We start from the raw sequence: 23019 nt of genomic DNA, 5'->3' as shown, positions 1-23019 counted from the left end.
AAAGCTGGTGTTGTCATTTTGTGGATTCTTCAGGACAGTAATGCATATTATAGTAACAAAAAGATTTGAAATTTTTATTTTCTTTCCGCTTTGTACTCAGGCTCTCTGAAATATTCACAGGGTGCTATCTGCGACCAGTGGCACACATCACACATCATCACAGTACTCTGGAAAAACACGAAACCACTTTGGGTTAAACAGAGCCATCCCATGTGCCTTTGAATGACACAGTGCATAAATAAGTACCTGATAGTCGTTTGATCTTTGAGACTCTCCACCTGTTTTTGATTGCCATCAGCATGCTGTATAGATAATGCCACAGGAGATCTAGCTTACTTTATTCTTAATGCTAAAGTCCCATAACCAAGGTGAAAGCTGCTCTAAAGTGAACTAAAAGCAATAGTATAGGAACCTGGGGAGAACTGAAAATAAACTCCAGGAAGAGACCCCTGCAGATGTTGAGCAAATGTTTGGTTAAAATATAGAGGGTCTGCCCTTTTACACTCTCCAGTGGTTGAGTGGGCACATATTTTCAACCCTTTTTTCTGCTTTATTTTTAACAGTCTGACACACAATATTACCTAAAGCCAGATTTCCATTAATAAGAACAAGCAAGGGTTATTACTTTGTTTATGAGCTTGATATACAGTATGGAGGTAGAGAAACAAAGTTTAAGATAAGAGGTGGAGTCCATTTTTTTCATAGCTGGTCTAAAATTTTGTTTCATCTTAGCAAAGATTACTCATGAGTCACTGAACACTAAGCTCCTTTGGTGACACAGCCATGAGTCAGAGGATAATATGCACACAGGCATGGGAACACTCATAATGACTATGTAATTTTAAACACACAAATGCATTACAAAGAATATACAAACACTTAGAAAACCAGGCCAAGTAACAGAATCTTAATACCCATAAATGAGCTCAGTGATATAAGTGCAGCACCCTAGAGACCTATTCTATTATTAGACAGTTTGTGGAATTAAATCTCTTAATCAAATCTATATGTCTATCACTATTGACAAAAGATTTCAAAGCCTTATTAAGATTTAAGAAATCACCAGCTCATTGAAAGCTCATCATAAATAAACCAATGAGGACGTATGAATGTGTATCCTACACTTTTTGCTTGAGGAAGCAAATTGAAAATAAAAATTACTGCAATCTATGCATATAGACATAACATGCATGTATGATGACAATGACAATATGTATATCATGTGATGATATAGACAAATTACACTCTTTTACAGCGAGGATGCAGGCAGGAGAGTGAATATGACACAGAGCCTCTGAACAGAAGGACTCCAACCACTCAAGAGAGAACAAGGAGCTCGTACCTTAAAGAGGGGCTACTTTTGCTGCACGGACATGGTTTGGGTATGTCAAGTCTGACACATACCAGAAAACCGTAATGTTACTTTGCAAATTATGCTACAGACCAGTCCCACCACAGACTCCCCACCAAGTACACTCAAGTGCTGAAAACACACCACAGACTCAGATGTTGCAAGAGGCTTTTACCCGCGGCACACCATATGGCCAAGAATCACAAAGATGAAGTAAGGATGGAAGGAGATAACGGCTGCTGTTGCAACTTACATCTGAATCTGTGAGTGTAAAATGTAATAAGAAATAGGCCTTTTCATGTGGTCATTGCATATAACCTATTTAAAATAAGATACACACAGCTGCAATCAACTAAAATACAATACAAAGCTAACAAAACATAATAAGAAATTACATTAAGGATTTGAAAAGTATAAATACTTCAGTACTTTTTCAATACCACATGTTTCATATGATACGATACTATCAAAAGTATAGATGGAAAAAAAACATGATCTTTTATAAAGAAAACAGTTAATGTCTTCTGTTTGAGCACTGGGCGCAGGTCTATTTTATGTGACTTTTTTTTTGGACTTTCATGCCTTTAATGATAGTACAGCTGACGATAGACAGGAAGCAGGGGGCAGAGAGAGGGGAAATGACACGCAGTAAATGGCCATCCGATGCGGGACCAGGGCCAGCTGCAGCGAGGACTGTAGCTACTACACACGGGGCGGCCGCTTAACCCACTACGCTACTGACCGCCCCGAGTAGACTTCAACTTTAATTACACATAACAAAAAAATAAGAAAGATATGTAACATATTGCACATGACTTTTGAGATAAAAGATTAAAAGAATACAGAGCGAGACATTATAACAATAAGGAATGAAGTCATAAGAACCAAAAAAACACCATTCATTAATTTAATTACAATAATTGTGCAATATCAAATTACCCATATTAAGTTTTTGGTCATATCACACAGGTGTTTGTATGACAGAAAAATGTGTGACGCATAAACGTCCATATGTCCAATTATGTTTCACTCATAAAAGTTTTCTCAGCACTCACTTTATGCTATGAGCCGAAATGGCCCACCCAACAAAATAGGCCTTTAGGCAATATTCATCTCATCCCTCCATCCCCGTAAGCCAGTCTCCTGTGTCATCAGTGTTTGCAAACAGTTCAGAAAAGTCAATACTTCCAGAGTCAAATGTGGCAGAGGACATATCACGCTAAGACCGTTGGGCAAGTGTGGGCAACTCACAGACTGGATTAATTGGCTACCTTATGAGGGCCAACAAAGATACCAGTATTGGGGGCTTAAAGCAAGCAGTTGCCAATTAAAATATCAATAAGATTAGTGGGTTTCCGTGACTACAGTGGCTTGTCCTCATGTACAACCAGTTGATACTAATCAGTTAAACTAATTTAAACTGATTCAGGTGGAGTCATAGGTTTTCTTCAAATACATCCAGTTTACTTTACAGCAAAATCTGGTATAGAACTGTTCTCTCTATTACTTCCCACCGCAGATGTCACATCACTGAAGAGCAGCAACATTGGTGGTCTAGGCTAGGAAATGCAGATGGTCCTCTCTCCAGGCATCCATCTTTGTTATCCTTCAGAAACATTAAATAGGCCTCTGCAGATGATGCATGTGCGTGTACGTCTCAGTGTGTATATGTTTGTGTATGCGTGAGTTTGTCAGCGTGCAGCAAAGTGAGGTTCCAGGTTTTTGAAACAGGATGCTATCCAGAACATCTACTCCAAGGGGCTCCTTCTGGGAGGGTAGTAGAGCATGGCTAGCAAAGAGGAAGACAGAGAAAGAGAGACAGAGAGAGAGAGAAGGGGGAGAGATATGGGACAGACAACCCTACTTGTGCTGTATTTTATTCCTGCCTCTATGAGCAGTGATTAATTCTGTCCTGAGGCGAGGTGGTGACATGACCTAATACTCCATGACATTTCTACTATCTTCTAACTTTTACAGCCTGTCTGTTGGTGGAGTGGCAAAAAAGGACTAGAAAAAATTCTGCTGGTAAGACACTCAGAAGTACATTGTCTTCTACTCAGTCAATATGGAGAGAGGATTAGAAGAGCAAAATCTGCCTAGAATAATATAGTTTGCAGTCCGAAAGAGAAAAACAGTTACCCAGGCATATTGTCAAATGACAAGAACTGACTGACTGAAATTAGTGTTATGGTATTCATAAAGCAATGTTTTAGTATTAAAGATTAAATGCACTGACTTGCGAAACAACAAATAACAAAAGACACTTCAATAAGTAGAAAAAAAAAACATACAGGCGAACAAAAGATTGGGGAAATCTGTGTTCCAGAGCCCAAAAGCTGTTTCAAAGACTATTTACCGGCAAGGAGAAAAAAAAAAAAGAAAAAAAAATCAAGCATCTTGGAAGCATATGCCCTGCATGTTAAAAATTTACATATCACCAAAAGTAAGCTGAGATTGAAACATCCGGCAGCGTAAAAAAAATTAGCTCCATTCAAGGTCAGCAGTCCTACTACCCCAACCAGAAGTGAACTCCTTCTGGACAAGACATTTCTTGTCTGTCTTTCCATAACTCTATTAACCAAACTGAGTTTTAAAAAACTTTTTTTCTGCTTGACACCGTCCTTAATGGTGGTGTCCACCAGCAGTTAGTGAGGGTACCATCATGACAGGCACCAAGGAACTGCTAGTCATAACTCCTAGAAGACACATCAGCAATGGAAGCTTTGAACTTGGATATCATATCCTCATGATCCAATGAGGTGTGAAAATACTTCTAAATTCGCAAAATTCTTCCAGAGGTGAGAGTTGGAGACTTAGTGCAAATGGGCTTCAGCCAGACATTCCCAGATCACATTTCACTGTACATTTGGGTGTAATGACTTTTGCAAAGGTGATGGTTTTACCACCAGGTGATCAGTCAGCGGCACTCATTTTGCACATAGTGTTTCATTATGGAAAGCCCATGACTAACACATAAGTCTAAAAACAAAATGCTATTTCATAGACTATTCTGACCAATCAACTCCATGGCATCTTTGTTATTCCCCATATGATTCTTGAAGTTCCTGGGCAAAACTATGGAGTGCTCAGACAGCATCCCAAAGACGGCCATAAAAGTGGGATACCCAAAACTGCTGTCCTGTGGGTTGAACCAACACTCAGTATCACTATACCCATATGACACCCTCTCACCCAACTCTGTAAAGGCAAGGTACCAGGAGTTATCTTCCGAGCCAGTTCTGGTCAATCCAGTGATATTTAGTTGGTATCGTTTCATGTCCCATACTAACTCAGGCTCTTTTAACAATAGAAAAGTGATATTTCACAGTTTAAGAGCCACTTTTCATAGCCACGGGTCAGCATGCTCTGGCCTCCATCTATCAACCACTTGGCAATGCACTAAACTCCTGCACCTTACCTTTGAGGGGGTTGATCCACATGGCAAAGGCATTAGCCACGAACCTCAGCAAGGCTCAGGCCCAATTGACACAGGCCAGTCACAAGGGACTTGCCTGCAAGCTCCTGTTCAAGGTCTGGCTACAGGAGGAGGTCTTGGTTTCATTTTTCTTGATGAGGTTTCTCTTTTCCCAAAACACTAATAAATAAAGATCTTTTGATCGCTCTTAGTTTGGCTCCTCACTAGAGACCAATTTGCTTTGGGAGACATGACCTGGGATTTTTTCTCAAACAACCCCGCCTAGGTTGTCAGGAGCACACACAAATCTACCACCACTAGGAAGTAAGATGTTATAAGTCTGTTATTTAATTATGGCCTCTTGTGTGCAACTACTTATGTGTAAATTAAATAACTGATAAATAGAGTATGCAAATGAAAAGTGCATCCACATGTGTAGACTTATAATAATATACTGGTTAGTATGTGTCTGAATAAGTACAAATAATGAATACAAAACTGCCTTTTCTGATTGAGACAGAGATGTAAGAAAGGAAGTTGTGGTGCTCATTTGTGAAAGGCAAACTAAGTAAACTGGAATTAGACATGCAATGGGTGGAATAAATGAACAATATAAGTAAACAGACTAGGTTACCTGGTTTGGTGTCCTTGCAGCAGGCTTGTCCTGGTGGTTGGCGAGGATGAGGAAAGGTAGTGTACAGAGCTGTGGGTGCTGCAGGGCTGAGTGGAGCTCGTTACGTGCTGCCTCAAGGTCCTCATCTGATGAAGCGCTGTCCAATACAAAGACTACACCCTGTGATCCCTGGTAGTAACGACTCCAATATTTCTTGATATTGTCAGCTCCTGTAGACAAATGTGATCACATTGGATTTGTCAACTTTGGGAGTGGTCATTGTCAAAAGTAATATAACTGGTAATATCTGCAATATTGATAAAAGTATTATACATTAGAGTAATGAAATAAAAATTGTATTACCTTGGTCTAATCTATGCATTCATGACTGCAATTTGAATTAGACAGTCGATTTTAAGTAACCAAGAACACCAAGATAATTTCCACAGGTAAAAGAAAGAAAAGCAATTTCCAAGTAATTACTGCTGCAATGTTTGGAATAGTGTTCAATCTTTTGTATAAAATCATAACAATGTATACAATTTAAAAAAACAAAACACCCACAGCATTTATTACACTTGTTTTGTATAAAACCAAAATCACTAGGGCTTTGTAGTATGTGTTTCATACAAACTCTTTCATGCCAAATTTTTTCAGCAACTCCACAAGTTTGTTAACAGGAGTCATCTCCAAAGCCCTTAAAGTAAATACACTTATTCACCGAATTATTCCAATGGAGCCTGGGCTTATTTTCAAGGCCACACTGACATTGAGTTCACAGTAAACAACATATGGTTCCTTTTTTGTCTGCTAATTTGGAGCATGAACGTCCACTCACAATGGTTTAGTTCACAGAAACTTTATTTGTTAGTGTAAGTAATTTGAGGAAGAGACCTACATGCTCACAAAATGAGTCACTCATATCTGTTTTGCCACCACTGCGTCTGCTTCCACTACCAGTCCATGACATAGTAAAGGCAATTATTTTAAAGAGGAATTAAATTTTTATAGAAAGATGTTTACAAGCATTCTTTTCTATGATTCACATGATAAATTTCTCTGCACTTTTTCAATGTAAGTTCACTCAGGATCCGTCCAAACCACATCTGCTACATAGGATTTAACAGATGCTAACCCGAACCCAACCACTGCCCATTTCTCACCTGAAACAAAACATTACCATGTGATTAGTATAGCTTAGTGGGGCTAGTTAACAGCCTGGGACATTTCCTAACAGACTAATTTCAGGGCAATAAAGTCCGTCTTCAATCTTCAGCAACCATGGCCCTGTCAAAAACAATCCTCTCAGACTGAACACAATTTTTCAATTTAAAAAAAAGAAGAAAAAAAAAATCAGTTATGCACTGGCGCTTCAATACAAACCGTCTGCAAACTAAACTACAGAACTCTGGATCTGGAAATGCTCAACCTTTTACAAGCAAATCTAGTACCTTTCTTTTTTATCTAGCAGCGATAGAAGGCTGTTTCTGTTTAACATTTATTTTAAATTCTCATCATATTACTATTCAGTCAATGCAAAAACAAAGGAATATAGAAAATGTTCTTCGTGAGGTTAGGAATGACTGCCTGATGACAGCGTCTGCTGTCACCCTGTCTTCATTGATGCTGACAAACTCACTCAACACCACAAACCATGATATGCTTGTCATATACTGCGTGTTACTCATGCTCAGCATTGGGACATCTTGCTCCTTTGTTGTGACTATTGGAATCCATTGTGACTGACTGAACACAAGTTGTTCACAGCCACTGATCTCCTTTAATGAGGAAACTGCAAATTTCAAGCTGACAGGAGGTGAGGTTTTGTAACTCCAAAGATAGACTTAAGGATAGAGATTCCAGTTTATTTTTATAATAAAAAAAAATAAATCAGAATATTAGCTTTATTTGGTTTTCTTCATTAAAAAACTATGATGAATTATTACCTGGTTACTGGGTTCCCACACCTTCTCAGACTTCTAATCCAAAGACTTTTCAAGGACTTTCCGGGACCAAATCCCTCAATTCACTCATGGATCAAAGTTAATTACTGTTACAAGACTGAAAGATGTTATAATGAGAACTAGCAACAATGAAACAATGGTGCACCTGTGAGATACACATGCAGTCAGCAGAACATAGCCTAGTTAAGTTAGATAAGACAAATTAAAAGAACTTCAGTTTCTACTCTTGCGGAGAGTATATATATATTCATATTCATATTCATATTCATATTCATATTCAAGGACTTCAAATGACCCATGTCTATTTTCAAAAACTTCCGAGGACTTCACTCTTCCCCCCCTTAAATTCACAAAATTTCAAGAAAACATTGTGAAACATTTTTCTGAAGATGTTCAAGGCATGACGAAATTTTATAGTTAACTTATGAACCAGCCATGTATATGAAGTCCCTTTCCCAACACAGATACAGCACTATTGACTATTAATATAATTAAATATATATTTGCCTTGTCTTCTGCTTTTTACACCTTGATAATATTTCATTAGTTCAATGCTACTCATTTCAAAATATGTTTTCATTCAAGTCAATGTTTATGCTCACCAAACATGCAAGCAGCCCATACAAACAGCTACAAAGCGTTCTGCCACATTTCTTATGCAAGTAAATGCATTTTGTTTCACATGTACTCTCTCTGGTCAAAATAATGCTCCTCCGTCTGGTGGAGTTACTTCCTTTGCAATCTTGTGAACTGTTTTGTTATTGCTCATAGTAAGATAGTTGCCAAGAAGTGACGAACTGTGAGGCTGGCAAATGTTTAAACATGACAAAGTGCTCTCAGTGACATTTACCTCGCTTCCCTCATGCTCTCCCTCCCTTCTTTTCTTTTCCTCCCCCACTCTTTCTACTCACACCTCTCACTGGAGTGGAAAGCTATCAGACAAAGTGGCACTTGAGAGATTGACTAGGAAGTTTGTCTCATCTTTGCCTGGAAATGGTGGAAAGTCCATCGCGTCTCATTGGATCTTGTTGGCAACTTCTGCCACCTATTGGCCTTTCAGGAGGATTTCCAAACATGACGTCATTATTCTGGGTGGAGGCTGGAAGCCCTACTATATATCATTAATCAAATAAGTGCACTATGAGTAAGACTACATTCCTTTGCTAGTTCTTCTCCCTTCCTCTCTACTTTTCTGGCATTGAACATTTTTGTTTATAGCCTCAATATTTGGCTTGAAATGATAAAAAGACACATGTTCATATTTTTTACAGACATATTTAGCCGCAGTGTGAGATAAAAATAGCAAGTCAGTAAAAGTCAAGTCACTTATTGACCCTGTCAAGTACTGACTCATCAGGAAGACTTATTGCCTCATTTATTCTCAGTATGGGTTTTGACTATGAAGAAAATAATGAATAGCACTAGGAAAACATATTTCCTCACCGAAGTCTGGAAAATTATGCGGACAAACTAATTTCTCTTAAGTCAACTCAATAAAAATATCACACAGTATAGTACAGTTATTCTGGCATGTTTTGTTGGAAAACTATTTAAAAAATACAACTGAATCCTTAGAGGAAGAATGACCATTTATCCATGTTCCCTGAACTTCTCGTGTCCACCTCTATCTTAAGTTACAACTTACATTTCCCAGAATAGCTTTAAACAAGCTTTTCACTTGCCTAAACATGATACATTTAGCTGTTGGTTTAATGTGTAGGTCCAGAGAGCGACAAAACAAGCTATCATGTTAGTAATGGAAACAGAGCAACAATTTCCAGTCAGGACCAAATATCATAAAACATATCTTGTGGCCACATGACATAACTGTCTACAGAGGCTACGCTTGGCAAAGGGAATTAGTATCTTTTGCTTTTCCAAGATTGATTTAATCCCCTGATTGAGTTGTTAAACACTGATACAAAATGGTGCGTCAGCTATGGAGTATTTTCTCTTTTTAAGGGAATGGCCTAAAACCTAGTGTTTGTGCAAGATTGTTAATTGGTTATCCTAACTTCACTGCTGCAAAATTTTCCACATGTACCCATCTATACATACAGACAGAAGCACTACATGAGTAAAAAAAAAAATACATATAATATATACCCATGTCAGTTTTACTGTGACTTGCACCCTGCAGATCATATTTTTTGTATCTGTGTTTTATGTTTCTCTACATAAAACAACTTATAAATGCTATGATTTCAACATTTCCCGACAATATTACACTGTGGAAAAAAACAAGTATGTGATGTCAGTCTGTCATGTTAAAGAATAACCCTCTCTGGGATCAAATGGATAGAAATCTGATCTGGGGTAAACACCTCGCCCAGCCCACCCATCCTTCTCTCACTCACTCAGTCAGCCAAGCAAAACTTTTTCAACCCTCTGTAGTAAATGAGTGAAATTACTTATTTAATGTACTGCATATAGTATATGAACATTCAACATGTATGCATGAGGTCTGGGAGACATAAATCTTAATGACTGCATTGTATGTAGATATGTTATGTTATGCTTCGTGGACATTTGATGATTCATTGCATATACACAGCCAAATGCTACAGGCCATTGTTATTCGAAACGCTTAACATGACTTACACTCATTACTGATACAGCCAACTTTTCCTGTGTTCCCTTTGTCTGTTGTGTTGTCAGTAAATTAAATTACCAAGTTTTTTTTATCAAAAATTTCAAACATTATTTTGATGCAGTTTTAATATGGGAGGATTTGCTGCTTCTCTTTGTCTTATGTGACAGTGACAAAACAGTTAATCAAGAAAACAACTGGTGGAATAATTTATGATAACAATAGTCATTAGTTGCAGTCATTGTAGTTTTATGTCTTTGCTAAAATGATTAAATGCTCAAATTCAGAAGCACGCACAATCGTATATACAGTACATGACACATTATGATGAATTATGTTTCAACTCGCAAAGACTAAAGAATGGCACTTAGATGAAAATATAGTGTATATATTTGTTATGGTGTATCTGATTGTCTCTATTTAGGCAGAGTTTTGAGATTTTGTAGAGAGACTGAAGGGTCACAGGGTTCAGGGTCACAAAAAGTGAGGCTCAAAACATGTTGTGATCTACAGAGAGTAGTCAGATTTTTACAATTATGTGGCAGTCATGATTCTAATAGTGCAGGAACAGTTTACCAAGTTGTGACTCTGAGTTAATAAACCAAACTTAGAGGCAAATGCCAGTGAAACATAAGCAAACAATTACAGAGAAAAAATTAAAAGCAGATAGTCCTCAGCATGGATTCAGATTCCCTCAGTTGTGTTTACTTGCTGATGTGTGTGTGTGATCCGTAAATTCATCCTCCAGTTTTAAACAGATTGTGATGGTCTACATCTCAAAGATTAGTCAACACAGTTGAAAACAACTACCCTATTTCCATTTGGACTAAATTAGGCTACTGTTGAGACTTGTTCTGTTTGTTGTTGGGTATCGAAGCAGGTATGGTTTCAGATTCACAGTCAGCTTGAACGACACTTTCTCATACATTTCTGCCTTCACGCTTTTTGCCAGCTTTTTTTTGTGAACAGAAACGCAAACATGGTGCTAATCAGGTCTTTTTTCACTCTTGAAAGCTGAAACACTGAAAGCAACCCTCTTTGAAGTCTCCCTAACGAAAAGCAGACAGTGTTTTTTCTCTGAACAAAACAGCTACAATACAGTGATGGGAGGGAGCGCTGGGACTAGTGAGGGAGGCCTCTAGTAATAAAGTTTGCTTACTTCATTGAGGAATGAGCTGGGGCTAGAGCTGGAGTGAGGTGGAAAACACTTCAGCTGTTGATACACCCATCAACCTGCAGTCTCAGCAGTGTCTGTTTTTAAGTAAACAGTTCCTGTGTGAGGCCTAGCCTGAAACGCACATCAATCCCTCTCAATTTTGCACAGATCTGGTTTATAAAAATGAGGCAGCTCTTAATATTTGAGATAAATAAATTGTGTTACATTTGCTCCTTTTACTCTAGACCCCTTCTTTCCACTGGATGAGCCATTTTCATCATGTGCCACTGTGACTGACACATCTGTTTATAGCTGCAGACAAGTAATGTGACTGGTTGAAAGTGTAATGATTAATCACCATACCCTGTCTATTCTTATTCCACTTTGCCCAGCACACATATAGGCTGTTGTTCCAACATAATAATATCAAGTGCCAATGGATATGCCCTCATCGTCATTGCACACTTGACGCAGCACTATAAATTTGCAGTATTAAAATAGAATACTTCTGTTCTTGAACATTTTTGAAATTTGAACTTCAAAAGTTGGTTCGGCTAATGCACTTTCAAGATATAAATGGGCTGTCCCCCATAGTATCTTTGACGCACCATTCACCCAGTGTCAACAAAGAACCCAACATCAAATAGGCTAATATCCTTGAATGAGGCCTCAAATAGAGATCAGTTACATGTCTGTCTTCAGAACTCCAAAATCAGAACAGTCTGTGGCTGCCAGCATCTGCTTTAAACACAAATGACAATTTACAAATTATTTTACTTTTGGTCACGTCTTTTTCTATGCAAAAGTAAAGCTTCCCTGCTGGACGAAGTAACACACACTGTGGTCCTATTTGATAGTAATAAGAACCACATTGAGTCTACGATGACTAAAATCTAGTGGTTTTGTTCAGATATGTGCTCACTTACTTCCTCTGCCCATTGGTGGTCATATACAACTGGTAAATGTTATATGATGCTCTTGCATCGTACCCGTCTTCCCTCATGTTGTCTGTATATGTACATGATGGACTAATAATGGATGATAATATGGACTTTACAGTGCATTAGTATTTATGCACAGTGCATGCAACACATGTATATGTTCATCAATTGTCATGCACGCACAAATAAAAGCATACAAACCTTTAAATTGCACATTGAATCAAACTTTTTAAAATAATTTATATAAGTATATAAAAATTACTATCAAATGTCTGATTTCCACTGGAATATAGAAAAGAACTGGTTATTTCAAATTATTAAAAAAATATTATAGGTTCCATACAGGTGATGGTGCCTTGCTGTGCCAGTCTCATATTTTAAAAAGTGGCTGTGATAGAACACTAAATGATTTTCCACCTTCTCTATTTCCTATTACTCTCCTACTTTCACTTTGATGTAATGAACGAATGAATGAAGCGTATTACTTATATATGACACTGTAGCTTGATGGATGTTTTTCATGTATCTGAATTGACAGGACTGAGAGAGGACAGACTCTGTAGTCAAAGACCACACATTTTGTCTTTTAGCATGCACATGTGTTTGAATTTCACAAATAGTCTGCTGTTCAGCTGTGGAAAACAATTTATTTAGATTAATTTATTTCAGTTGAGCTTCAGTCTGACTTTGGATTTAATTATTTTGTCCTTTCATCCTGCCACTCTGCTGTCACTGCAATATTTGGCCTGTTTGAAATTGTCATGCACATGCACTCATGTAGACAACCAGGTTAAGAAATATGTTCTTTAGCTAACTTTCTCTTGTATTAACCAAATGTATTAGTTTACTCTTACTGACATTGTTTGACAAATCAGGGCCACACAGAAAACTGACAATAACAATGTTATTAAGAAGCATGTAAGAAGGTTTAAAGACCATTGCTTTTGACTTCTTCTGGAGAGAAGAAGAGTTGGGTGACAGAAAAGAGAAGAAGAAAATAGACCAATTTTACAGACAGCAGAGACCTCAATGGCAAATACATGAGTGACACAAATGTGTAGCCCAGTCTGAATCATTACAGGAACCATACCAAGGGTTGCTTGCACATAAGCTACTTTGTGCCTCTGGTTTAAAAGGGCACACATGCGCTTATGACAATCTGGCCCAGTGCTCTCAAGGCAGGAAGAGTTAAAAATGCATTACCAGGCTTAGCAACAATACAGTTGTGAGTTAACTGCACTTGTATGGGTTCATAGCCTGCAACACTTTAATGACAGCAAGGAGACCTGGCTTCTTAGCCAAAAAGTGTTAGGGTCACTCTGCTCTTTGCTGAATCCAAGATTTCTCTGCATGCCAAAGGTGTTGACCTTAACACTTACTTGTTTCCCATGTGTCCTCTTCATGTTAAACTTAAACCACTTTTGTCTCCAGGGTGAAATGGGTTGAGCAATAATCAGACTTACCCTGCCAAGCAAACAGCAAGGATAGAATAACTGCATAAAAAAAGCGTGAAGGCTCGGATTTTTATGAGGAAGGGTTTCAAACTGCTCAACTTGCTCCACCATAAGGAGCAAATACTCATAAGCAGTTATCAACGTGTATCAACCCAATTTCCGGTAGCCAATTCTTAATATAAAGAGAGAATACCTCATTGACATTCAACAGGCTTTCCGATGAGAGAGGAAGGAGATACATGGGAAGTGCTTCTTCACGCTTCTTCCCTTGCCTTAGTCAAGGCTGAGTGAAGAGAACAAGCCACAAAGGTATTGTGTAAAACAAGTTTTTTGGGGTCAGGAATACTGATGTCTGTGCGTCACATCTTGTGTCCTTTTTTCTGCATCATTGATGCAGTGCAAAGTAACATAAAACTAAAACAGTCATGTTTGCTTGTTTTAAAGCCATTGGGAAATGGGATAAGAAAAAGTATACTGACAGAAATGGGAAGTGTTGAGTAAGTTTCAAACAGCATGGAAAGGGACTCTTTTAATCAGAAAACGATCTGAAAGGCTCATTACAAAAATCAGTGGAACATTACGCAAGAGCACCAACTCTCCAGACTCCACATTTACGTCATATACATTTGGAACCAGAAGAGTACGCCTTCATTCAGCCAAACAAATGGGCTGCATGTCAACATTTCACCTCAAGCAGAAACCTAAATCCAATACTGTGCTCCAAATAAAAATGAGTCAGTAGATGTGTCAGAACATCATGTGCTTGATTTTGGCCTCTGCAAACCATCCATAACGGATGGCACCGTAAATCGCTCAAATTCTGGTGCTCTGTGTATTTACAAGAAAAGGAGCAGGGGAGTATGGGTCCGTGCAGGGGGGCAAAGAGAAAAAGAGAACAGATTTCATCATCCTTTGCTGTGGTGGCAGCCTATACTAACGTATCTAAATCAAACGTGTCATCCGTGGGACCAGTGTTTTTCCAACCACAATAATGTCCCACCAGACTGGCTTTGAACCAATCCAGAAAAACCTCTTTTGAAAACCCCCTAATGCACTCTGTCCAAATTTGGTAGCACCCTCGTTGGTGGTCCCCCAGTGCCTCTTTGTGTGTGTGTGTTAGTGTCTGTGTCTGTGGGTGTGTGTTTTGTATCTTTTCAGGAGGCTAGGTTGGGTGAGCCTTCAAAACATGCACTGCACCTGTCATGTGCCTATAGTGCACAGAAAACAACATAAATTATTTCAACTCTCAACAAAACAATGAATTTTCTTGTGTCACTGAGTTGTTTGTAGGAGAAGAGGTAGTAGTGATTTATCTCTCTCCCTTTAAGGAGTGTAAACCTCCCACTGCATTTGGTCTGTTTACGTATCTCCACTTCAAGATCCCTCATCTGTGCTTATTAAACGGATTCCTCGAGTGCAGTTTCCAGGAATAAGATTGTACAGCCAGTTCTAAAAACACTAACAGGTCTGACGTCTGTACACAAATGTCAGTCTGTGACCGAAAGGTGTGATGCTACTGAAGGTAAAAACAAACAGGCTTTTTTTAAATTATTACCTGCAATTGCTTTTAAATATATATATATATATTTCACTCTGGATTCGAAAAAGGTGGTTGTGTTTCTTTAATTTAGTTCTATAATCCCAAACCTAATGAAGTAAATGAAGCTTAATACAGCTTAACCTGCCAATGTCTGGATTGGCCAGCACAAGAAACCTGCAACACATTCACCTCCAGATTCACGCTGTGGGTTACACGTGACAAATTGTCAAATTTAATTCTGGAAGTTTCACAGTCATGTGTTTCTTACCTCCAAGTTCTTTTACATTCAAGATGGCATTTGGAAAGGGCACTGCTTTGATGCTGAAACCTGAGGAGAAAAATGAAAATATTGTTATTATGGCATAAAGAAAGTGTGTGTGCTTGTGCGTGTGTGTGTGTGTGTGTGTGTGTGTGTGTGTGCTTGTGCGTGTGTGTGGACGGCACATGTTAGGAGTGATAAAAGTAAACTTTTAGGAGTGTTGGCTGCATTTCCTTTAAATGGTGAGGGAATGGCAAAAAAATGAATCAATTTTAAAAAAATTCACTTAATCACCTAGTTTCCCCAGGATATTTAGTGTACCTTTTCCAAACCACCAGCTGGTAAACACAAAGAGGACTGAGGAGTGTATTTATATTGTAAAACTACAGAAAATAACACTTTGTGTGGTCTGAGTTAGCAAAATAGAAAAACAAGAAAAGCTAAACAGAAAAGTGTTTTGTTCTATGTTGTAGTTAGTGAAGAACTAGAACTAATGTCTGAAGTGCCACCATGTATCATGTGGTTTGTTTCTGTGGTTGCATACGGTGGGAAATAATAAAGAAACTCACTGAAGGATGAGATTTAATGTTACTCAAATTATGCTAAATTGTCTTGGTGGGAATTCCTTTCCTGGAAACATTCACAAGAAGCAGGCAAGATGGGAGAGACAACCGATTATGACTTTCCTCTGAATTAACTAAATGTGGTTTTTAGGCACATTACAACAGTGCAAAATCATGAAGTAAGAAGTGGGGGCAGACCTCCCCCTCACTGTTCTTCATGATCTCCCCTCCATACATGTTGGCAGACACAGACAGTGCTGACAGCTAGATCTCATTTCATGAAAGTACGCTAAAATAATTCTCTGCCAAGGAAAGTAATCAACACATTTGATCAGTTAAGGATTATTCAATGGCAGATGAAGACAGGTGATCACTCCACTGAACGACCTCCTGCCACAGAGTTTACATTAATGGTTACAGCCAGCACATTTGGGAATTACTTTATATTTAGCTTCTACTGGTGAAAGTGAACAATGACTAAATCTAAAATAGGACTCCTGCAACAGCTCAAAGCTGACTGCTGACAATACCAGGGGAGGAAAGAGGAATGTCAGTGTCCTTGAGGGATTGCATTGCGTATATGGAAAGCAGAGCGTTGACTACCAAGAGAATGATGTACTAACCCTAAAGCTTCCACCTCTGGACATACTTAACACCAGCCTCCCACTTGACTAGAAGAAAGAAGCGGAGTATTGGCTGGTGACATAGCACAGAACGTTTCTGGCATGAGTGCTAGGACTTTGGAAGACATGCTTCTCCCTATTGGAGGGCTGTAAGACCTGGATAGTATTATCTATCTGTGATCTTAATCCAGAGGACAACATGTGCCTGAAACATTAAAGTGCATGTGAGGGAAGGGCGATGGGTGTATTTGCGGAGATTTCTATATAACACATTTTCACTTTGAACTGAATAAATGCTCCAAGTCATGTGCAAATACCTGTTGTAGGTACGATGCCGTCGCTGCCCTCACTACATAGGCGTGAGAGCAGGCTGGTCTTTCCAGCACCTGTCAGGCCAATGCACACCACATCATACTCTGGTCTTGGTGGTGGAGGTCCTTTACAGCACAGTGCCCGGAAACACTAAAACAAGAGAAACAAAACAATAAATGCATTGGAAAAGACCAAATACACCTGGAGACTATTGGGGTGGTGATTAAGATTGTGCATTTGACGTCAGAAGCCCGTAAAGTGAATATTCTTGTAATAAACTCTTGTGTCTCTCAAACTCGGCAAGACCGCTCTCACGGGGATTACAGCTGTCTTCATATGATGAAGCAGGAAACTCGACTACATGTCAAAAACGGGTCTGGTCTATGAAACACTTCCAGATTGTCAGTTGATGTAAGAGGAGCAAAATGTTTAACCATGGTCCACTAGAGAGAATTAAACAAAGAATGAGCAATGACAAAAAATAAAACCACAGGATGTTTTACTTTTATGACTTAATATAATCATGTCATACAGAGTAAAAATCTACATGGAAAAAGATGTGTAGCGGACTAGGAGTGTTAGATGCATGCATCTAAGCGGCTGGCGCAACATGTTTTTGTCTGCAGTGTCTGTGTGTGTGGACCTTGTCTGACTGGGCCCTTATGGCGGCCAGAGGCAGACCTGTCACTCCATGAATCACGGCCTGGCCCTGCTGTGAGACATTAAGGGGCAAATGCAGTGTGAACCGTGAATGAGATCTTTAAACTTGTGTGGAGAGATCAGTATCCAAAACTAAAAAGAGATCTCTTTTATTAGCAAGACAGGGTACCAGTCTGGACAAGGCAGGGCAGACACACACACACACACACACACGCTCTCTCCCATCTACTATATCACATTTCAGGTGGAGGAACATCAACACAAGAATGCTTACTGCTCTTGTCAGGGGACGACCCTGTTCAACACACTGCTATTCTGTTCAATCAAAGAGTCTGACAGGAAGGAAAACACATGCACAAGTGTACATGAACTGCTTTATATCTGTGCGCACATTCTCCAGGTGTGCTTGGGCATGCCATTACAAACGTATACCTCAGTGGGGAGAAGCAGATATAAACAAATGAGAGGGTAAACAAATATTCTGTGTCAACGTTCAAGTATCTTTGGCAAACGTTCAAGATTTAGGTTTAGTTCAAGATGACAAGAACTCCTATCCTTGCAGTTTGCTTGTTGTCTAAAATGAGCAAGAATGTTCCTCAGATCAGCAAATTGGAGGTGAACAAAGGAGCAGCAGAGAGTGCTGCAGCTCCAATTCTTCCACATACCCCCAGACATCAGTGACCACCAGGGTCAGTTTTCAGAGCCGTGCCAAAACAGAGCTGCTGTTTGATGGAGATGTGGGGAATCTGCTTCAACAGAACCAGACGTCGGCTGAGCAACCCGACCCCCCCGACTCTTTGGTGAACCCGCCAGTCTGCTCAAACAGGAAACATTCTCCTCTTGCAGAAAAACGTAAGATCAGAAACACACGCGCGTCTGATGGGGGAACACATGTAAAAACTTGGTTTGATGAGGTCATTCTATTCTCTTTCGTGCTCTCATCTCCCCTTGCTGCCTCTACACCCCCTACACCTACCTTCCCTGAAGCTACATGTGAAGTCTCTGTAAAAGGTGAAATGTGCCCTTCGGCTGTCAATCCCTCAAAGTGATCTTTTAGAGGAAGTGAGGGGTTGAGAGAAGGAGCAATGGAAGAACTACAATGCTATGGTGTAGCTATGAAGTTGGATTATTTATTTACTCCCTTGTGAAAGGGAGCAGGTATACATGACAAGGTTGCTGCCTCACTGGTTGTGTGTGAGCAGACAGACGGGACAACTCCCACCACAACTCTCTCCATGTACAGTGCAGTTACCAAAGAAGCATCCAAGGCCTGACCCTAGGGTTCCTATGTACACAGTGGCCCCTGTGAGAGAGAAAGAGATGGGAGCTCCCACCTCTGGCCCTCTTTGACGGCACAAGATTGACGAGGAGAGCTTGCTCAAAAGGCTCACAGGAGAAAAATAAATATGTCCTGAGGCCTTTGCTTACCTCGAGACACATGCCCCTCCCCTGTCAACCACACACTCAATGATCTGAGAGTCAGTGTGCTGTGTCACTGAGACCCAGAGCTCAAATGAGACTGACCAATGATGACTACCTCCATAAATCTCCAAGGCATCCAGACGAACAGCTGAGATTAAAACTGGAAATTGAATTCAACATACACAGTCAACAGTTCCCTGAATGTTGTTTGAGTGATTTACAGTATGTTCAACACAAGGTGGAAGTGACTGAGTTATAAAAATATTCTCACATGTACTGTCACAAAGAAAGACATGTGCCTGTGGTGGCTCATCAGCTTAACTTCCTTGTTTATTCAGGGTACTGTTAAACTGCTATGCCACCTGTGCATTAAAAAGAGGGAAATCTTTAAGAAAAAAAACAAATAAAACCTTTTAACTCCTTGCCAGAACACTCTCCATAAAAAGTCTGCCATTCCTAGACTTTATTGATTGGCTACCTCTTATAGGATTGGACATGTTTTAATTGCGCTTCCCTGAAAGACCTGCCGAGACATTACCTCACTGTTGTTGTGAAAGCTGATTAGCTAGGCTTTATGTAAATGAGAAGCACTGTCGAATATAAATATCACTGAAGACATAGCCAGGCTGCAATTTTTCAGATGAATGTCTCCTGAAAAGATGCATGACAGAAAGAAGGAGGGAAGAAAAACAGCCCCCCCCCAGCCTCCAATTTGAAAAAGATGTCAAGACATTTAATGGGTGACATAACTGGGCCTCCTGGCAGCGGACCAGAGCTCAAGCACACAAGAACAGAAGCTAAAGACACGACTGCTGTTCTACCAGTGGTTGTGTAAGGACAGGTCTGGGCAGCTCCATAACTTTACAAACAGTGAACTTAATAGCATTTGGCCTCATGTAAATGATGCAAGTTAAAACGGAAATCAGTGTTACGAGAGGAAAACAGTCACTGCAGTTTCTTTTTCCTTTAAACAACACAAGTCTTAACACATGCTATATCATCCAGCCTAAATAACACCAGTGGAGCCTACTGACCTCAAATGACTGTTGATCTACATAATTGTTAATGTGCATGTATGTTTACATAGTACATACATGGAAAAAGAGCGAGGCACAGGGATCAGCCAGTACAAATTGGAGGATTCAGTTGGAGTTGAACATTTTCAAAGAAAACAGTTTTGTCAATGGTTCATAACCCATCGTGTTACAAATTCACCTGACGTAGTTGGACAGAACAGGAGCCAGGCTCATTTTAGAAAACCACTTTGTATTTTTAGAGGTAATAAATGTGGGTTAGAGGGAAGCCACTACCACCGCAGCAGACTAGTTCGTGTTTCACTCTCGTACTCTCTGGCTACTGTCGAGACACCACAGGACAGGAAAATGGGCAGTGGCATGACAGCATGTTCCAAATTGAGGTATCCCAACAAGCTGCTTAGGAACATGCTAATAGTAATAGAGCACGTACCGTTTCTGCACAGTTCTAAAACATCTAAGCAGGTGTGCAGCATCAACTAAAGCTGTTGCTGGAATACTCGGGGAAAACAACATTATCAGTCCAATGTCTTGCCCAGAAAGGTTTTGCAGTATTTTAGGATCATTAGAATCATTACATAGTATCGTGTCTTTCCAGATGTTTGGCTAACGTTATCCAAGCAAATTCCACAACTGGCTTGGTAGATGAGTTTAGATAAAACGAGGATATTTCGACAAAATACCATAATAAGCTGCTTTAAGCTCATGACTATTAAAGTAAGTCAGTTATTAAAAATGTTTCCAAAAATACCAAATATGTGAGGCAGATTCCTGGAGAAAGGTATTAATAATGAAGAACAAGACATGTGATTTTTCCATTTGAGTGATGCTGACATTAAAAACATTATGAAATAGTTTTTAGTGCTGAAGCAAGCAGACTGTGTGTGTGTGATGATTACTGAACATCATTACTGCTAATCGAAAACTCCAACAGCAATGCAAGGTAATTAGGCATATGCATACACTGAGGGAAGTTCAGTGGGTCCACCAAAATTCCTACAATAATCTGGAAACTGGCAAAAAAGGAAACCTGTTACTAGAATGTAGATTCTTAAGTACACTTTGTGTAGCATAAGCCTCAGACACACAAAACACGTGCCCTCCCAATATAACACAGTGGGTCATGTCCTTGCTCAACATGTCTGTAGCGTGGCACACTTCCTGTTGAAAGGTAGGTTACACATCAACTGATATGCTTGAACTGTTTGCACTCGGCCCAGCGATGGTGCTAATGAGTGTAATAATGCCTGTTAAAATCTGTGGTATCACATTTACCTCCAGGCATTTCCAACAGCTAGGCACACCAAAAAGCAAACCATGACTTCCTCCTTCGCTGCCAATTTACACAAGCTGTGTATCTTGATTCCCCAACAACAGTGGAGATAGCAAAGGAAATAAGAGAGGAGGAAGAGAAAAGGGAAAGGACATCTGAGACATTTGCCTCTGGGAGTTATACACACTGTAGACAGACAGACACAGGACACGGACGGGCAAGCAGGCCGTTTTTATTTTTCCAGACCAAGTGTCGGGACAACACTTGTGTGCAGGGCTCACTCCTGACCTTTGGAAATGACAGTCCTTTATATGGGCGTCCCGACGGAGGAGCGGCGCTAACAGATATGTGTGTAATACACACCGGCCACAGTCATAACACAGGGCTGCAAAACCAGGGGTAAGCGGAGGGCGGGAGCGGAGAAGGGCATGCAGGAAGGCAGTCTGTTAGAGATGGAAGGAAGGAAGGGTAGAGGGGAGCAGGGGAGGTGGAGGGGGTGTGTGGGCAAAGGGGGGGTGAGTGGAAGGGGCACATTCATTCATCCTCATTCATCTTCTCCCCCCTTCAGTTGTTGTTGTTATTTGCCGCTTTGAAGCTGGATGGGGGGTGCACGGTGGGACACAGTGTGGTTCAGTACAGTGAGGAAAGGGGGTGTGTGGGGCGCACTGCATGCCATTCTCATTAAGGGGTGAGAGAGACATGCTAGACACACAAGGCTGCTCACTGGACTCTTCCCATGCTTAGTTGTTACCGCGCCAACCATAGACAGCTACAGGCATGGGTCCCCACCACACCTCACTAAGCCACCCACCACCCTTTCTTCTGCTTCAAAACATAAACACATTTCAGGCCAAGACGTTTGGTTGCTCAAGTCCTCCTGATGATTTGATAACACCTCCCCTAGCTTTCTAACCACTGCTACTGCCACCACTCATTTGGTTCCCGGAGGGTGCAGGCGAGATGACACCGGAGGCACGATGCTTGTCGCTACATGTATGATTGACTGGTTTCTTAAAACCTTAATTGCAAGATAAAACAAACAAAATGTGGATTTGGCAGTGAGTACTGTGACGTGCTTTCAACTGTAGCTACGGGTGATGAAATACAAGATTTACTGCACTTCAAAAATGATGGCCAACTAAGGACACTAAACAGGTGCCATTCATTACCCTTGCATCAGAAATAGATCCCTGTACAAACACAGACACCTACACACACACACACACACACACACACACACACACACACTGAAAGAGTAAACTGGAACATTTGGGGGATACGCATCACTCCTATGCCATGCCTCGACAATGCACATCCAGTTGTGTGGAATGTTTTTGATGCTGTGAATGTTGAATATGTCCGCTGTTGACTTCAACATCTTAATACACAATATTACAGAAAACTATTGGACTGAAATGACAGCAACAATAAGATGACCCTGTCTGCACCAGCTCAACACCCGGTCTGGTGAAGTAGACCATGTCTTACTTAAGTCGACAAAACAACCCACAACCCATTATGCCTGCGTGTCTGTGTGTGTACGGGGAGGCCCTCTTTTAAAGCTGATTTGCTTGTCACTGTTTTGCAGGCACATCATCCCCTTATTCTCAAGCAACATCCGCTCTCTCTGTCTCTCTCTCCCCTATCACCCCCGCTACCCAATTCATTCATCCCACTTCTGTCTGTCTGGCCCTCGTTTCAGAGCTCGAACACTATTGCCCTGACGCTAAGGTGTCTGGACAAGGAGACAAGCTGTAACACACACACACACACACACACACAGAAATCCATAGAGTGAAGTTAGAGCGCCCCCCAGCTTTCTGCTGGAACACACTGCATCTATTGCACT

The 23019-nt window shown here is 40.2% G+C and overlaps 1 protein-coding gene across 2 annotated transcripts in view; it reads right to left on the bottom strand.

Annotated features, from left to right (window-relative positions):
• Window positions 1-23019, bottom strand: part of LOC104922979 (ADP-ribosylation factor-like protein 15) — a 94188-nt gene that overhangs the window by 40768 nt on the left and 30401 nt on the right. For both annotated transcript variants that reach the window (XM_010735947.3, XM_010735946.3), the window contains exons 2-4: window positions 16787-16931; window positions 15293-15352; window positions 5401-5609 (exon numbers count right to left, since the gene is read on the bottom strand). In XM_010735947.3, the coding sequence (XP_010734249.1) occupies window positions 5401-5609; window positions 15293-15352; window positions 16787-16931 (414 nt within the window). The remainder of the gene's footprint in view (window positions 1-5400; window positions 5610-15292; window positions 15353-16786; window positions 16932-23019) is intronic.

The sequence above is a fragment of the Larimichthys crocea genome, chromosome III (genome assembly GCF_000972845.2).
Source record: "Larimichthys crocea isolate SSNF chromosome III, L_crocea_2.0, whole genome shotgun sequence".
Taxonomy (NCBI): domain Eukaryota; kingdom Metazoa; phylum Chordata; class Actinopteri; family Sciaenidae; genus Larimichthys; species Larimichthys crocea.
The sequence above is the reverse complement of the archived record's forward strand: the minus strand, read 5'-3'. Positions and strand labels throughout refer to the sequence as shown.